This window comes from Spinacia oleracea, chromosome 4 (genome assembly GCF_020520425.1).
Source record: "Spinacia oleracea cultivar Varoflay chromosome 4, BTI_SOV_V1, whole genome shotgun sequence".
Classification (NCBI taxonomy): Eukaryota; Viridiplantae; Streptophyta; class Magnoliopsida; order Caryophyllales; family Amaranthaceae; genus Spinacia; species Spinacia oleracea.
In genome coordinates, this window is record NC_079490.1 from 165,758,132 (window position 1) to 165,773,815 (window position 15,684).

The 15,684-nt window shown below is 34.3% G+C and overlaps 2 protein-coding genes and 1 long non-coding RNA gene across 3 annotated transcripts; 2 read left to right on the forward strand and 1 right to left on the reverse strand.

Moving 5' to 3' along the window:
- Positions 1-215: 215 nt before the first annotated feature.
- Positions 216-3,133, reverse strand: LOC110800374 (NEDD8-conjugating enzyme Ubc12). The gene is made up of 6 exons (XM_022005685.2): positions 2,973-3,133; positions 2,511-2,624; positions 1,545-1,653; positions 1,022-1,100; positions 777-893; positions 216-681 (listed from the first exon to the last, which is right to left on the reverse strand). Exons 2-6 carry the CDS (start codon positions 2,617-2,619, stop codon positions 541-543), a joined length of 555 nt encoding a protein of 184 aa, XP_021861377.1. The 5' UTR covers positions 2,620-2,624; positions 2,973-3,133; the 3' UTR covers positions 216-540.
- A 1,195-nt stretch (positions 3,134-4,328) lies between these two features.
- Positions 4,329-9,824, forward strand: LOC110800372 (dolichyl-diphosphooligosaccharide--protein glycosyltransferase 48 kDa subunit). Its single transcript, XM_022005682.2, has 13 exons — positions 4,329-4,731; positions 4,821-4,957; positions 5,472-5,597; positions 6,005-6,058; positions 6,157-6,270; positions 6,406-6,461; positions 6,568-6,609; positions 8,186-8,261; positions 8,420-8,491; positions 8,592-8,717; positions 8,803-8,907; positions 9,388-9,471; positions 9,593-9,824. Exons 1-13 carry the CDS (start codon positions 4,464-4,466, stop codon positions 9,638-9,640), a joined length of 1,308 nt encoding a protein of 435 aa, XP_021861374.1. The 5' UTR covers positions 4,329-4,463; the 3' UTR covers positions 9,641-9,824.
- A 462-nt stretch (positions 9,825-10,286) lies between these two features.
- Positions 10,287-14,038, forward strand: LOC110800375 (uncharacterized). Its single transcript, XR_002536608.2, has 3 exons — positions 10,287-12,294; positions 13,385-13,564; positions 13,647-14,038. It is a non-coding gene; the product is annotated as an uncharacterized lncRNA (long non-coding RNA).
- Positions 14,039-15,684: the final 1,646 nt, after the last annotated feature.

Genomic DNA, 15,684 nt, shown 5'->3' on the forward strand with positions numbered 1-15,684 from the left:
TCTACACGGACTTAATCAACAGCATACTGATTCACATATCAAAGGTCGGACAAAGCTCTGTAGCAGGCACATATTCAGCAAAAAGGTCTGTCAATCAATATCAACAACAATGCAGAAACCAACTATAATCTACCTAACAGCAATAACGATGATGAACAAAGAAAGACCCTGTGAGGTTTGACCACTGGAGTCCAGAATTAGTCTGCACATAAATGTGTAAAACTCGCACGATCAAACATATTTAATAATCTCCTCTTCACAAAGATGAAATTTGTTCTCCCCCCATTAGTACATACGACGGAGGAGGCAAAAGAAATACTAAAAATGTATGTCTGCATAATTAGTGTTAAACCAATGTTTTGGCATCAGAGGAAACCATGAAATTAAAAGCCCATTTTGGCTAAATTCTTGTTGCAACACAAAATACACCAATCATCATCAAATACACTCCTACCGAAACTGGTACAGATTTTAAGATATAGTAGTATCCAAGAATTCAATCGGCACCCTTTTGCATCCAAGTTTACAGCTTCATACCTCTCAAGAAACACACCTCGGGAAGAAGGTTTGACCCACGTAACCCCCAGCTATAGCTCTTCTCACATTGGACTCGAACATTTTAGGATTATCCCTCAATACAGCAGCGGCATCATGATTTAAAGGGTCTTCATAGTTTGGTTGCTGCAAACAAAAAAAAAATTATAAAAAAATCCTACTATAATGCAATGCATGAATCAATTAAGAACAAATTTCTAAATAAAGGGAAATGTTAGTACCGTGTAGAGGTGATACAACCCATAGATGACAGTGTTTACGTTCAAAACAGGTTTCCAGTCTTCTCTTAGTATGTTAAGACAGACATTACCTTCCAAGTCGATGTTGGGATGGTATACCTACAGACGCGTCGTACAAAAAGTGAGAACAAAATTGTAATAATAATCCAGAAATGCACATAAGAAATAAATGAGTTGTCATATTATGTAACATGAGACACGCTTTCATGCAGAATAGTTCTACTTACCTTTGTTTTGCACTTGACTTTGGGAGGCTCGTGAGGATATACAGATGGAACTTGGAAGGTAAACACAAATGTGCCGCCTCTGCAATCAAAATTTCCCATAGAATATCAGTACACTATGCCAATTAGAATTTTTTTTTATTATTATTTTAAAAAAAACAAACAAACAAGGACTGCATATGGAGAATAACCAAATAGAAATATAAATGAAGTTCATAGACCAAATAGAAATATTATTTCGACCAAATTCCATACTTTCCCTACTCCACATGGCCATAACAAACGTTGTGAAGCAGGCACTAAACACTAGTAGGCAATATCCTATGAGTTATGACTGGTATTAAGAGAAGATGTCAGTTGTGACGAAGATGAGCTTATTGATCTTTTATAAGTAAGTTACTTCTAAATACTATAATGCTAATTCAAATAGAAAGTTACTTACAATACTTACAATAGTCTATGAGTTATGACTGGTATTAAGAGAAGATGTCAGTTGTTGACGTGTTTTAGTAAAAGAGACACTTACAGATAATATCCCTCGTCAGGACGGATGGTAACTTCAAAATTCATCAGCTCATCCTTTCCATTGGGAAATGATATGGTACATGACTTTGGCAGGTTCAGTTCACTGATATCTAGAAAATGTCAAAATTGTAGAACCACGATAAGTTAACAGAAAAGATCGCCATAACGTGAGGCTAAATAATACATGATTGAACATACGTCTCATAAAAAGCTTTAATCTCCACAGTCCACAATGCAGGGTTAGTAGCTTATACCCGGGATCAAATGTAACAAATGAGATATTTATAAATTGCAACATGACATTATTCTAATTAAGGATATAGTGTGTCTTTCATTAAACAGAAAGGTAATTTCATAACAAGGAACAGGCAAAATATTGTGACAGAAAGTGTGAAGGTACTTGCAAGTTGCAACCACTTTCAACAAATCATGAAGTTAAATGGTCACCAACAAAAATGTGCCTAAGAAAAAAAAAACAAGTGTTTCTGGTAAGGACAGAGCTACTGAGGTACAAGAATCACACCCACCCCACTCAATACACAACACACACAAGAGAAAGAGCGAGAGGAAAACCCTTGATCCCAATCCCTTGCATAAAACTACAAATACATGCTCATATGCATATATCGAATCAAGGGTTATCGAACAATAGGCTGAATGGGATGAGGAACCCATATCAATCAAGAATCTCCTGCTTAGATAGTGAACAAGGGTAAGTGGGTCTCATTCATAGTGTGGTTACCTATAATTAAATAGGTTTGACATATATATAGGCTGTATTGTTGTGAGTAACACAAAAGGGGAGGGATCCTGATTTTTGTGCCAGAACTTCGGCAATTTTATTATACAACCGGTTGTACCTTTGTTGTAACCTTGATTGGCTTTATCACAAGGCCAAGACTACACCACCATCAAATATTCAAATATGATTATATGAGTACCAGCAGTAGCTTTCAGAAAATAATACCTTTATGAAGACGTAATTCTCCAGCTGTTTGCTTCTTGACATGCGGCTTTCCATTAAGATTTTCAGCATTTTCCCTTTGTTTGGCTTTCACTTTGAACAAATTAATCATATTTCCTGAACATGAAAAGGAAAAGATTGAACAACAAAATTCAAAAATTGGCAACATGATCAAAAAAAACCGACAATTAGGGTCAAGTTCATCAATTCCCAAATCAAACACAAATTCCAAGCTAAACCCACAACCAAAAATTATAAACCCAGAAAAACCCAGAAAGCGATTCATCAAACAACAAACAAAATTCCAAAAACCAATACTATAATCAGCTATACTGCAGAAAAGATCGCAAATTTAATACGCCAAAAAGACAAAAATTAATCCAGACCAAAGTTCATTAAAAAAAGTCGAATCTTCTATGATTGATGAACAAAAGTAATTAAATTACATGGAATAGATAATTCTACCTGCTGTGACGAAGATTCTAGAAAATACGAAAGAGGCGAAGAAAGAGAGAGAAAGTGAGTGAAACGAAGGAAGAGAAAGTGAGAATATATGAAGGAAAAATTGGAGAGAGATCTAAAGAAAGGGAAATTCTATTCAGAGAAGGCTTGGGATTATTTATTTACCTTTTTTTTAATTATTTATTTTACAATTTAGGAATTAAGAGTAATTTTGTAGACTGATTCTGAAATAGAAGAAAAATAAATTAATAAAAGTATTTTCTTTTGTCTTTTTTTTTATTTGCCTTTTCTCTTTTCTTGAATTTCAACGCTATGATAAATAATCATTGTGAATTTGTCATCCACATCCAACGAATATTGGGTCCTTTTTTATTCATGTTTTTGTCCTCTACAAGTCTAGGTTATCTACTTATCTAGTCTTCTTTTGAAATAATTGAAATGGCAAACAAGTTTTATAAATAGCTTTGTTATACTCAATTGATGGTGCATTATATCAATTGTACGTTGGTTAAGTGGCGATTAAGGTTGAAATTAGTAGGAAGGATCTGTGTTCAATCCCCCCGCAACAACAATTAGGAGGGGACTGTAATATATTCACTCGAAACTCGCCCGGAACCAAATTAGCCCTGAGGGTGAATCGGGTGGTACACCCAAAAAAAAAGTTTTCTTTTGAAATAATTGAAATGGCAAACAAGTTTTGTAAGTAGTCTTCTTACACCCAATTGATAGTGCATTATTAATAAGTTAATCAAATCATTCTCAATATCCTTTCTATTATAAACCCTATCACTTATTCGTCCACAATATATTAATTGCTTATCATTAATTTCATGTATGTATTGTAAGTAACCTTTTATTTGAATTAGCAATGCGGTGTCTATGAGTAACTTATTTATAAAAGATTAATAATCGCAAAATTTATGTATTGTTGTTGAACGTCATTTAAATGTATGTACAATTAATGGTATCGCGCGTCACATGTAAGAACTTGTAGGCTTGTATGCTTTTGAGTGTTGCAGTGTGCTTAGTTTTGAAGTAGTGTTTGACAAAAAGAACTACTCCGTAACAAAATTTAATTCCTTTTGTTTAAGCAACATTGTTACCAAATTCGCCACTAGTCGACAATTAACAACTACACTAATTACGACTAACATTTACTCCTACATATCAACAAATTTGCCGATCAAATATTTTAATACATGAACTCGAGGCTACCTAGTCGAAAGTAGAATAATGAATCAAAATTTTAGTTCCCAAAATTATACATACATTTTGGTCGAAATCACATTTTGAAAAAATTAAATAAAACAACTTTCACACTAAAAATATGATGAAACAAATTGAAAAAAAGATTATAGAAAAATTGCTCCAAACCACCAACTAAAACTCCAATCTCCCCAGAACAAGTGAGGAAAAGTAAACAGAAGTAAACGTTAACCTGTGTGTTCGTGAGATCCTAAACCCCTTTTTTCTAGCAGCAGGAGTTGCAGAAAAATGGCGAAAATCATCACAATCTTAACAATTCTTCTTCTGAATCTAACACATTCTCTCTCATTCTCACCAGAAAACCCTACAAATCGTAGAATTCTAGTTCTACTCGACGATTTCGCCATTAAGTCATCTCACTCTCTCTTCTTCGATTCCCTTCGTTCGCGTGGTTATCAGCTCGAATTCAAGCTCGCCGATGATTCTCAACTCGCTTTGCAGCGTTATGGACAGTTTTTGTATGACGGTCTCATCATCTTCGCTCCTTACATCGATCGTAATATCTTCAACTTTTGAACAATGTTTGTTTTTTTATTTTTTTATTGCCATTTTGATTGATTTGTGTGATTTTTGGCAATTTTGAAGGTTTTGGAGGTTCGATTAATCAGGCTTCGGTGCTTGAATTTGTTGATTCTGGACGTGATTTGATTGTTGCGGTTGATGTGAATTCGTCTGATTTGATTCGCGAGATTGCGACAGAATGTGGTGTTGAATTTGAGGATGTGAGCTTCTTTCTTAATTAATTGCCCTTTTTTTGATAAATGTGTGTTAATTAGATGCTGTATGTGTGTATTAGTGTTTAGTATCCTGAAAAAGGTTCACATTTTAGAATTCACAGTTTTGTTCTGTTGTTAATTGAACTATTTTTTTGATGATGTACAGTATATCTTTTTGTTATGTATATATATAATGTAGTACATCGGAGTTTTCTTGTGGTATTCTGTTGTAATTCGAGGAAAAGAGAAAGTGTATACATTGTATGAATTCAGAAAGTCATTTATGATCATAGTATTCTCTTATCAACGGACAAATGCCAAATGATTTGCAGGAACTGTTTTTAGTACGATCTAAATTTTACGTTCTTCTTTTGCCATTTTATCGTGTAAGCACATTGATGAGCTTTCCGCTATCCTTTTGAACCTACAAATAAGCGAGTGCGTCTTGTTTTGTGTGCTGTGTTTTTGTTTATCGAGCAATCTACCACTTTCTTCCTGATTTGATTTTTGTATGCTGTAGGATCCTGCGGCTATGGCTATAGATCACACAAGCTATGCGTTGTCAGAATTTGAAGGTGACCATACCCTGATTGCCAGTGATGACTTTATCGGATCAGATGTCATCTTAGGGACCAAGAAAATTGAGGTAAGTCAATTCCAGTCTTGTTGATCTGTTTAACATTGTATATCATCTTAAATATCTCTGGTTAAGACTTATACATCTGCATTTAATGATTTTGGGAGGGCAATTGTATGTGCAGCGTCTGATTGTGCTCTTGGAGGGTCATCTATGTGTCTGTAATTCTGTATTACTGTATATAGTGTTTTGCTTCTCTTGTTTCTATTAACTACTAATAGTAATATTCAGTAGTTAACTTGTACTGGTACTGTGTTGCCTAACATTTCAAGAATTATTGCTTGAAATTTACGTTGCTTTAAAGTTTAAACTATACTTATTTCACGACTTTCTATGATGTACATTCTGTTTTCATAAATGATCTGGAATTATGTTATCAATGAGTGATGGGTAATTCTAACATGAATGTGCTCCAGGCTCCAGTTCTTTTTCAGGGGATTGGTCATTCAGTAAATCCTTCTAACAGCCTCGTAAGTAATGCCCTATTGACCATGTATTACTGAAAAATGTGTTTAACGTTTTATTTTTAGAGTTATTGTCTTATCTTATTGTCTCTGCAACCCCGTAGGTGTTGCAAGTTCTCTCCGCTTCACCATCTGCCTATTCCGCAAATCCTATGTCCAAGTTATCTAGTGCCCCGACACTTACTGGACCCAGAATATCATTAGTTTCAGTCGTGCAGGTATTTCATTATTCTTAGCTCTTCTGATTTTCCTAAAAGATAAGCTATATAAGTATTATCTAGTTACTGCAAGACCATGCTCGTTTGTCGTGGACTGTGATAGCTGCTTGTCATTTGATCTTACTTGTACTGCAGGCAAGAAACAACGCTCGTGTTCTGATCTCAGGCTCACTAAAACTTTTCAGTGACCGGTAAACTTGTCTGCCTCTATAAAATAACTTTATGTCTCTGTTCTCTTTGTTATTGGAGTTTACATTTATTGATTTTTATATTATTGAATCCTGTTTCCTTGTTCAGATTTTTAAGATCAGGAGTGCAAAAGGCTGGGAGCTCGACCAGGTAAATACTAACAGAGCCTCAACTTGGAATTTTCTGTTTTTAGAGCATTTCATTTGGAGAGAACATTACAACTTTCTTGTCATTGGTTCAATCAGTTGCTCTGCTGATCAGTAACAGTTTTAACCTCCAAAATTAACTCGTAAATCTTACTTAAGGTTTCCGGTAATGATGCTGAAATTAGGGTCTTGCTTTCTCAGATGTGAAAGTTAGAATTCAGAGGAAAGATACTAGAAGATCCTAAACTGAATTAGCTCTAATAAGAATACACAAGAACTGATCCCCAAAATAAGATCTATTGTTGTCCAAGATGCATGAATGTCTTTTTTTCTGGTTTGGTTTCTGGATATAGTACTTTTGCTGTTTGTGCCTATTACATTTGGGCTTGTTGCAAGATCACTTCTTGTTGATCTGAATCCTTGTAAACATCTATGTAGTACTTCCTCTTTCATGAACTGAATGGTTTCTGTGTGGACCATTTACTTCTTTTTATCAGAATGTTTCCCCATCTTTGGGCCCAAGTGCTAATCGAATATTTAATGCAAGATTCTTCTCAGTGGTTCTGTGTGATATGCTGGCATTGCTTTTATCATTGGACAAATAGAGTGCTGATTTAGGCCTCTCTGAGTTTTGCTATCACATTCATCTTCATATATCTTTCGCCTGCATGTAAGTGATAGGATCTGAATTTGTTCTAAAAAAGATTAGGAAACATTGACACTATAGAGTCCCCACTATGTCTCAACTTCTTTAAGCAGTCCCAACTATTGATTAACTCATAATAGTCCCACCTTTGGAGTTGTCTTCTCAAATCGGTCCCGCTTCACATACAATCTGTTGAGGAGGTGATTTTTTTTTTGCACTTATATTTTCTCTCTCCGTTTCCCATAGCACATAAGGCCATGACCACCCCTTTTCTTGTTGCAGACTTGCAGCCCCCCTCCCAAGCAACCACCATCCTCACAAGTTAACAGCCATCACAAGCACTTTCCTTTAAATCCCAAGAACCACAGGCACCAGCCACCAGCCACCACCCCTGCCATTTACACTATCATCCTCTTCCTTCACCACTCCCTCAAACCTCAATCACCGTATGTCTCTGCCACGTCATTGAATATGAGATTATTTTGACTCAAAATATCCATAGATTCACATCAAATTGAACATTAACTCTTAATCTCTTATTTCATCATGTCGCACAAAATCACATTATTTATTCTTCCTTTTTCATTTATTTTTTTCACGGAGGATGCTCATATCTTGAGTTTCATTAAACAATATGGACGGCCACTACAGGAAGCTCATATATTTGATGGGCTGGTAAGCCAATTAAATGACTGCAAATTAGGGAAATTGCCCACCAAAAATAGACGTTAATTTGACTAGAAGCTATCGGTCTTTTCTAGTTTTACTTTCTCATATATGTTCTCTGTTTAACTTTCTTGATCCATCTTGTTTTGCATATGTGCAAGCATATCTTCTGATAAGTACATACCTACTTCCTTGGAATATGGTTCTGAAGAGGATAGTTTCATTCTGTCATTTGTATAATGAGAAGACGTGCTTCTTGTGATAACAGATATGACAAATCTGGCAATGAGCAGTTTGTGACTGAACTTAGCAAATGGATTTTCCATGAAAGAGGTCATCTTAAGGTGTGCCACCATTTTCTAGCTATTTATGTTAATTCCATTTTCTTATCTTAATATCATCTACACTATAGAAAGTAAGAAGATATCTTTTTTTTGAGTCAATTATATGTTAAATGTAAGCTTCTGGACTATGACTACTTACTAGACCCTTGCCTTTACAGGCTGTAAATGTAAGACACCACAAGGCTGGACAAACAGATGAACCTGCACTATACCGGATCACTGATGACCTGGTAATTTGTTTTTGCGTCATATTCTACCTGTTCTTCAATCTTCTATTCGGAAAATGCAAACAACTGAATATGTTTTCTGTTACTGCTTGTATGTGTCAAGGAATATTCTGTTGAGATTTATGAATGGTCTGGAGTGAGCTGGGAGCCATATGTAGCCAATGATGTTCAAGTACAATTCTATATGATGAGCCCGTATGTGCTAAAGACGTTATCAACTGATGAAAAGGTACTTATCTCGATTTCTATCATGCTCGTGTGTGAACTTCATTTTTTTCTTAGTAAATTGTCACCAACTTACCACTGTTTTGCAGGGTCTTTATTACACTTCATTCAAAGTGCCAGATGCATATGGTGTTTTCCAGTTCAAGATTGAGTACCAGAGGCTTGGATATACAAGCCTATCTCTAGCGAAGCAGGTATCTAATATTACTACTCCCTCTGTCCCATATTTATAGTCCCGTTTGACCAAAAACACGGGTTTTAAGAAAAATGGAATATAGTACATGGAAAAGTGGAATAAAGTACAAATGATCATTGAGTTGCATGGAAAAGTACATGAGAAAGAGAATATAGTACATAGGAAAGTAGAATATAGTACATGGGTGGGGTTTTCAACGTATTTTTAATTAATATAGTACATGAGAAAGTGGGAACCTTATTAGCCAAAATTAGAAACAATATTATAATTTTGGGACGGAGCGAGTAGTATTGAATTCATTATGTGCCAAAACCTTTTCTGTGTTAGAACTTGGTAGTCTTGTTTTAGTACGCTGTATGTCAAAATATTCAGTCTCCGGGACTTATCAGAATTCAGATCTGCTCATTTTAAACATTTCACGTCCTCCGGACAGCCGTCCATTTCACTGTGGTCTGATTGTTTCTTTCTTTGATTGCAGATTCCTGTACGACATTTCAGACACAATGAATTTGAGAGATTTTTAACAGCAGCATATCCCTATTATGGATCATGTTTTTCAATGGTACAATATACTCTTAACAATGATCGTTTGTTTTTGCACTGGGTTTTGTTTATGAGATTATGAAACTTTTACGAAGATTGTTTGTTGTAGATTAATTTCATTTTCTTTTCCCTTGATGCAGATGGTTGGCTTCTTCGCCTTTGCGCTTGTCCATCTCTATAGCAAGTAGAAGGAACATGATTGATTTGGTTGGCAACTTTCATCCAAAGTTCATGTTCTTATTTGTAGTCCTAGTACACAAATTTTGCTAGTTAACTGTCAATGAGATTTTGATAAATTGATAATTGCCTCATATATCAGTTTATTCCTTTTAGAATAGATGAATTTGCGGCATTAGTTTGCTTGGATTACCATTCTCAGTTCCTTTCTTGCTATATTAACTTGTTCTCATTCGGTCATTCCTTCTAACAAATTAAGATAGCATTTTGAGAGGGTAGTTTGGTAATAAAGTTTAATCCGATGCATAAACATAAATAGGTTTCTGAAGAGCAATAGTTTCGTTAATAATTTTAAGTTTTTCTTCTCATATAAATACAGTGGAATAAGATCTTTTCTTCACATATAAATACAGTGGAATAAGCTCTTTTCTGCACATATAAATACAGTGAAATTTGAACTGACGTTAAAACCCCTCTCTGACTCAAATTCCTTTTCTTTTAGCTAGGGGCTGTAATCTTCCACTGGTGAATGATTTTGGTAATCCCCTAACTTTTTTCTTTGGTAGGGGGTTGTCAATAATTTGTCATCCAAGGAGTACCACTTTTGGTTATGGTAACTGGTAAGTCCCAATTTCTTGTTTATGTTTTTTCCCCTATAATTTGAGCCTTGTCACGTTTTGTCCCATATTTCGATGGGTTTTCGCTAGGTGTGTCAATTCGGACAAACGGAACGGGCTTGGGTCGGGTTTATCGGTGTGGGTTGAAACAAGTTCGTTTTGCTTACAGATTTGGTCTTGTTCGAAAGTCAGCGGGTCGGGTTGATTAAGTAGGGGTACACGTAGACTTGTCAAAAATCGACCCGGCCCGAAAACTGAGTCGAACCCGACCCGAAAATATCGAGTCTTGAACAAGATTTGTGACCCGTAACCCGATTTTTATCCGAACCCAAGCAATCCGAAAAGTAATGGGACAAAACCCGACCAAACCCGTTTTTGACCCGACCGATTGAAAATGATTGTATTTATAGTAAATTAGTAATAAATGAGATTATGAGGAATTTCAAGCATAGTAATCACATTGATTTTATTATTGTTGGGTGTAATATGATTTTAATTTAAATTACACGTCATTTAATGATTGAATTTGACTAAATATAAACTTGTGTAGGAAAATTTATGATTTTGTGCTCGTATTTGATATATATATTACCTAAATTAATGAAAATATAATACTCGTTTTAAAATCTCTTAAACCGTTGGGCCACCCGAAATTTCTAGATCTTGAACAAGCATTTGTAAAACCGAACCCGAAAGTGACCGATCCAATTTAACCCGAACCCAAAAACAATTTTTTATAACCCGATCCGAACGACACGTTTGACGGGTCTAAGTAGGGGTTTATATCGGGTTGGTCTCATATTGAATCGGATTATAATCGGGTCAGGTTGTAAACGGGTTTAGCCGGATTATAATAGGTCTGTATCATGTCATTTTATCGGATAACAGTATGAAATGACTTGAGTTTAACAGGTTTAGTCGAGTTACATCGGGTTCAGGTTCATATCGATTTGAGTTCTTATCATTTTGGTTCTTATCGGTTTGGGTTCATACAGTGTGGATAAATCAGTAGTGAGTTGTACTCCGAGTCAGGTCATTCCAGTCCCAAATTATAAAATCACAATTAAAATAAAAGAAATTCAATACGTTTATAAATTATAATATTGAGGCCTTTAGGAGACAAGGACGATAACTAACCTTTAAAAATATTAAAAATTTAAGATCAATAGCGGGATTAAACGGGTTACAGTTGTAAACTAGTATAGTACCCGTGCGATGCACGATTTATGATATGAATATTGAATTTGCATATCTAAACTTTTACTAAACTATAGTTATAGGCAATTATCATCAAAATAGAGCTTATAGATAATATTATTATTGAAACTAATGATGAATAGATCTGTTATTGCCTCATTCCTTGTCTTATTTATTTAACAAACTCAAAAAAAAAATTAAAAAAATAATAAGGGTACATAGATAAATTTATGCTTTTCCCCTTTCATAACCCATGTCAAACATAAAGTTATTCCCATCTGCTCTTTACTTCGATAGTCATACCCACTTAATACTCCCCTACCATCTACTCCCTTTGTTCCATAATGTTCCTCACTTTTCCATTATGCGCGATATCCAATGCACTACACTACAACAATTTACTAGTCTAGCGGCATTTATCTAGCGGCATTTATGTTAAATGTCACTATAATACGTCTTTAGGCGGCATATCTAGTGGCATTTCTTAAAAATGCCAGTAAAAGCCCAAATTTTCTTTGGCGGTGTATTAGCCCACTAGGCGCGGTGATTTGGACCAATTTAGTTTTATCCGCGCTTCGATTTTTTCCAACCCAAAGAAACCCTCACATAACTCCAAAAACAGAACTCAAACCCTCGCCTCCAACATTTTCTCTCTCATCTACAATTCTCACTACTCAAATATTGATGCAATTCTCTACCAACAGCTTTGAAATTCTTTATTTTCATTACAAAATTGGAGATTCTTGCTAAAAATACAAGAATTGAGGTGGAATTTGACCCGGTGGCTGCAACGGTGGTGGCGGCATCAAGGGTTTGATTGGTTAGGCGTTAGTGCTTCTTCGATCGAACGGGTAAGTCGACTTGTTAAGGAATAATCAAAGATCTATTTTCTTTTCTTTTAATTTGGTATAAGAGTTTAAGTTTATGGGCTTGATTTTTGTACTATCTTTAATCTTTGAAAATTGCAGATGAAAATTGGTCTAATGCTTTAGTTACGTCAGATTTGATTTCATTTAGTTTGCATTATGTAATCTCTGACTTTGCTTAGCTTCCATTTTATTTTCGCCTTGTTATGGACTTATGGTAATTGGTAATTGGTAATTAGTTTAATTCTTGTAGATGTTCTTGTTTCTTAGAGCCTTATTGCTGGTTAAGGTAATACTCGCACTTGTTTATCTGGTTCATAATTTGATTGCAATTTACTTGCTTGTCTTTCTTAATTTGACAACATACTTGCAGATTATGTTAACGTGATCTGGGACAAAGGAGTATTTAATCTCCTTTACCTATTAGAATATCACTGTGTATTTTAGCTTCTTTTTTTTATCGTCTATTATCCCCTCTTATCTGGTTACTTGGTTCAGATGGCATAACAATTCTCAAAGAGTCAAGGGACAAACTATTTCCTTGAATAATTGCACTTTTATGTTAATTATGATTGAAGAATTTATTTCATTCATTACATTATGTTCTCTTGATAATAGAAAGACAAATAGAGATTTTGGAGATTTACATAATTGGGTTGAATTCCCCTTCTTCTTTACCATCCAACATGTCAGCTATATACTATCTTAGTAATTTTGGAGGATTTTCGTTTGTTTAGTGAGGGATTAGGTAGCAATTGGACCACTAAAGATACCCTTATTAGTTAGAAAGTTAATTACGATATAATTAATGCTAAATATCTTGCTATTCTTCAAATATGCAAGTGTCCACTATGTTTTGACTTGAGTGGAAGAAAAACCGAGAAGTAGAGTAACTAGAGATAATGTTGTTTAATGTAAATTAGTTTGATTACTATATTTATAACTCTTTGTTCTTTATTCATCTCAGCTTATGTTTTAATACTAAGTTAACTATTATTTGAGTTCATTGATTTGCATACAAATTCAATGGGAAGACGAAAGAGGCTTCTAACATTGACTCTTCATTCCCATGAAGCTGATGATACTCAGGGAGCTACTGGCAATATTGTGAACACTCGAACAAATATGAGTCCTCCATCAATAAGCCTAGAAGAACTAGAAGATCAAATGATTGATGGGAGTTTAGAGAATTGTTAAAGGCATTGTTGCTAGGTAGAAGAGTTCATGATTTCAGTACTTAGTACCTAGTGAACAGGTACTTATAATTTATAAGTATTTGAATACGTATTTTAAATTTTACCATTATAATGTTTCATAATAGGATCTTTGCTTTTCAGGTTATTTTTTTTATCAAGTGGGGTGAACTTGTCTATTATTTGTGAAGCTTGATGCTGATTGTTGCTGGTTTTGGAAGTTGTGAAGAGCCTAAATAGCCTTTGAATTGTGAAGCTTAATGCTGATTTTTGCTGATTTTGGAAGTTGTGAAGAGCCTAAATAGCCTTTCAAATGGGTATTTGCATCATGTGTAGTTAGTTTTGAAGTAGTTCGAAGTATGAATTTGAAGTTCAACAACAAGAAAGATGTAACAAGTTTTTGGTGGTACCTTGGATGATGATGTAACAACAATTATTCATATCTATTAAATATATAATGATCTCCCTAATATTATACATTTGTGTATTGTTGTGATGGAAGTGAAATATGAAGATTTAAAGTATTCTAGAAGAAATTGTTTTGAAATAATCAAGCAGGAGCATGTGATATAATCTGTATATTTAATACAGGATTATTTTTTTATAAAAAAAAGACCTTTAGTGGCATATATTCGACCCTTTACCAGCGAATCAAATAAATCCCGCTAGATGTTCTCCCGACATTGGATCTAGCGGCACATAGGTAAAAGCTGCTAAAGGTTTTAGTGGCATTTTTAAATGCCGCCTAAGAGCAAAAAAAATGCCGCTAAAGCCCTGTTTTGTTGTAGTGCTACTTTGACCGTTAATAATTTCAATTTCGTAATAGTAAAAATTATAAAAAGTTGATATTTAGAAAATTTATATTGATACGAATCCAATGATATCCCACAAGTTAACATTTATACTCTTAATTATACTATTAATTATGGTCAAAGTTTTTTAACTTTGACCATATGAATAGTAAACATGAGAAACATTATGGAACAGAGGGAGTACATCATTAGCCGATCATTTAATACCCACTCCACCATATACCTTGTTCAGCTAAAGATAACTTTAAAGTGGGGTGGGTTGGTCTCTCAACACATGTACCTGCCTAAAATTTTCATCCCCATACTCGTCACCACAATAGGTATGATACTCATCTCCGTCTTAATCCCCATCTCGCGGGCGGAAAATAAAGTTAACTCTGCTTCATCACCCGTCCGTGTATCCACACCCGCCTCAAACCAAGCCCTAGACAACTGAACTCGACATTATTTTTTATAACAAAGTTTTGACTTTTAAAACTTCAAGAGTATTTTCATCCCCATTCATTACATGTGTCAAACCTTGCCGATCGACAATATTTTTTTGGTAAGAGTGTTTTTAATTTTAAAACTCTTTTCACAATTTGATTGTCTGATTACACAATACTTTGGACACATATACCTTATATATATTCTCAAATTAAAATTAATGATGGATAAATTTTTTATTACCCCATTTGGTGTCTTATTTATTAAAAAAAGGAAAAACAAATAAGGGTACATAAACAAAATTATTTCATCTATTCAACACATGTGTCAATCATAGTGTTTCTCATCCACCTTTCACTTCGATAGTCACACCTATTTAAGCATTTTATATTTACATCATTACCCGATCACTTAACACCTACTCACTATTTTCTTTATTCATCTAGTCATGATTTTGAGGTTGGTCGGTGTATCCGTACTTGTACTCGTCTAAAATTCTCATCCATATCCCTGTCACTCACAGTAGGAAAGATACTCACCCCTGTCAATCTCCTTATTACCCATCAAATAATCAAATACAAATAAACTAATAATATAAAATGAAACTATAAAATTCTTAAAATTGTTTTCCATTTGAAAGATTTAGGAACTATTAAATAAAAGGATACGTAGAAATTTAAAATTCGAGAAAGAAAAAAATACAAAGTTATTAAACAACTTTTTATTCAATGAGCATATTTTACACAACATTGATAAATGCTTCTTCAAATATTAAAGCAAAGGTAAATATTCGTTATACATATCCACAGTCAATATAAGACACATACTTTAAATTAAAATGGACAATACATGCAATTGGTCATTAATAAATGTAAGTTCAATATTTTAATGCATGCTAAGAGATGTTAAAATATTTTAAATAATTAAAAAGATGTTTTGGCCAA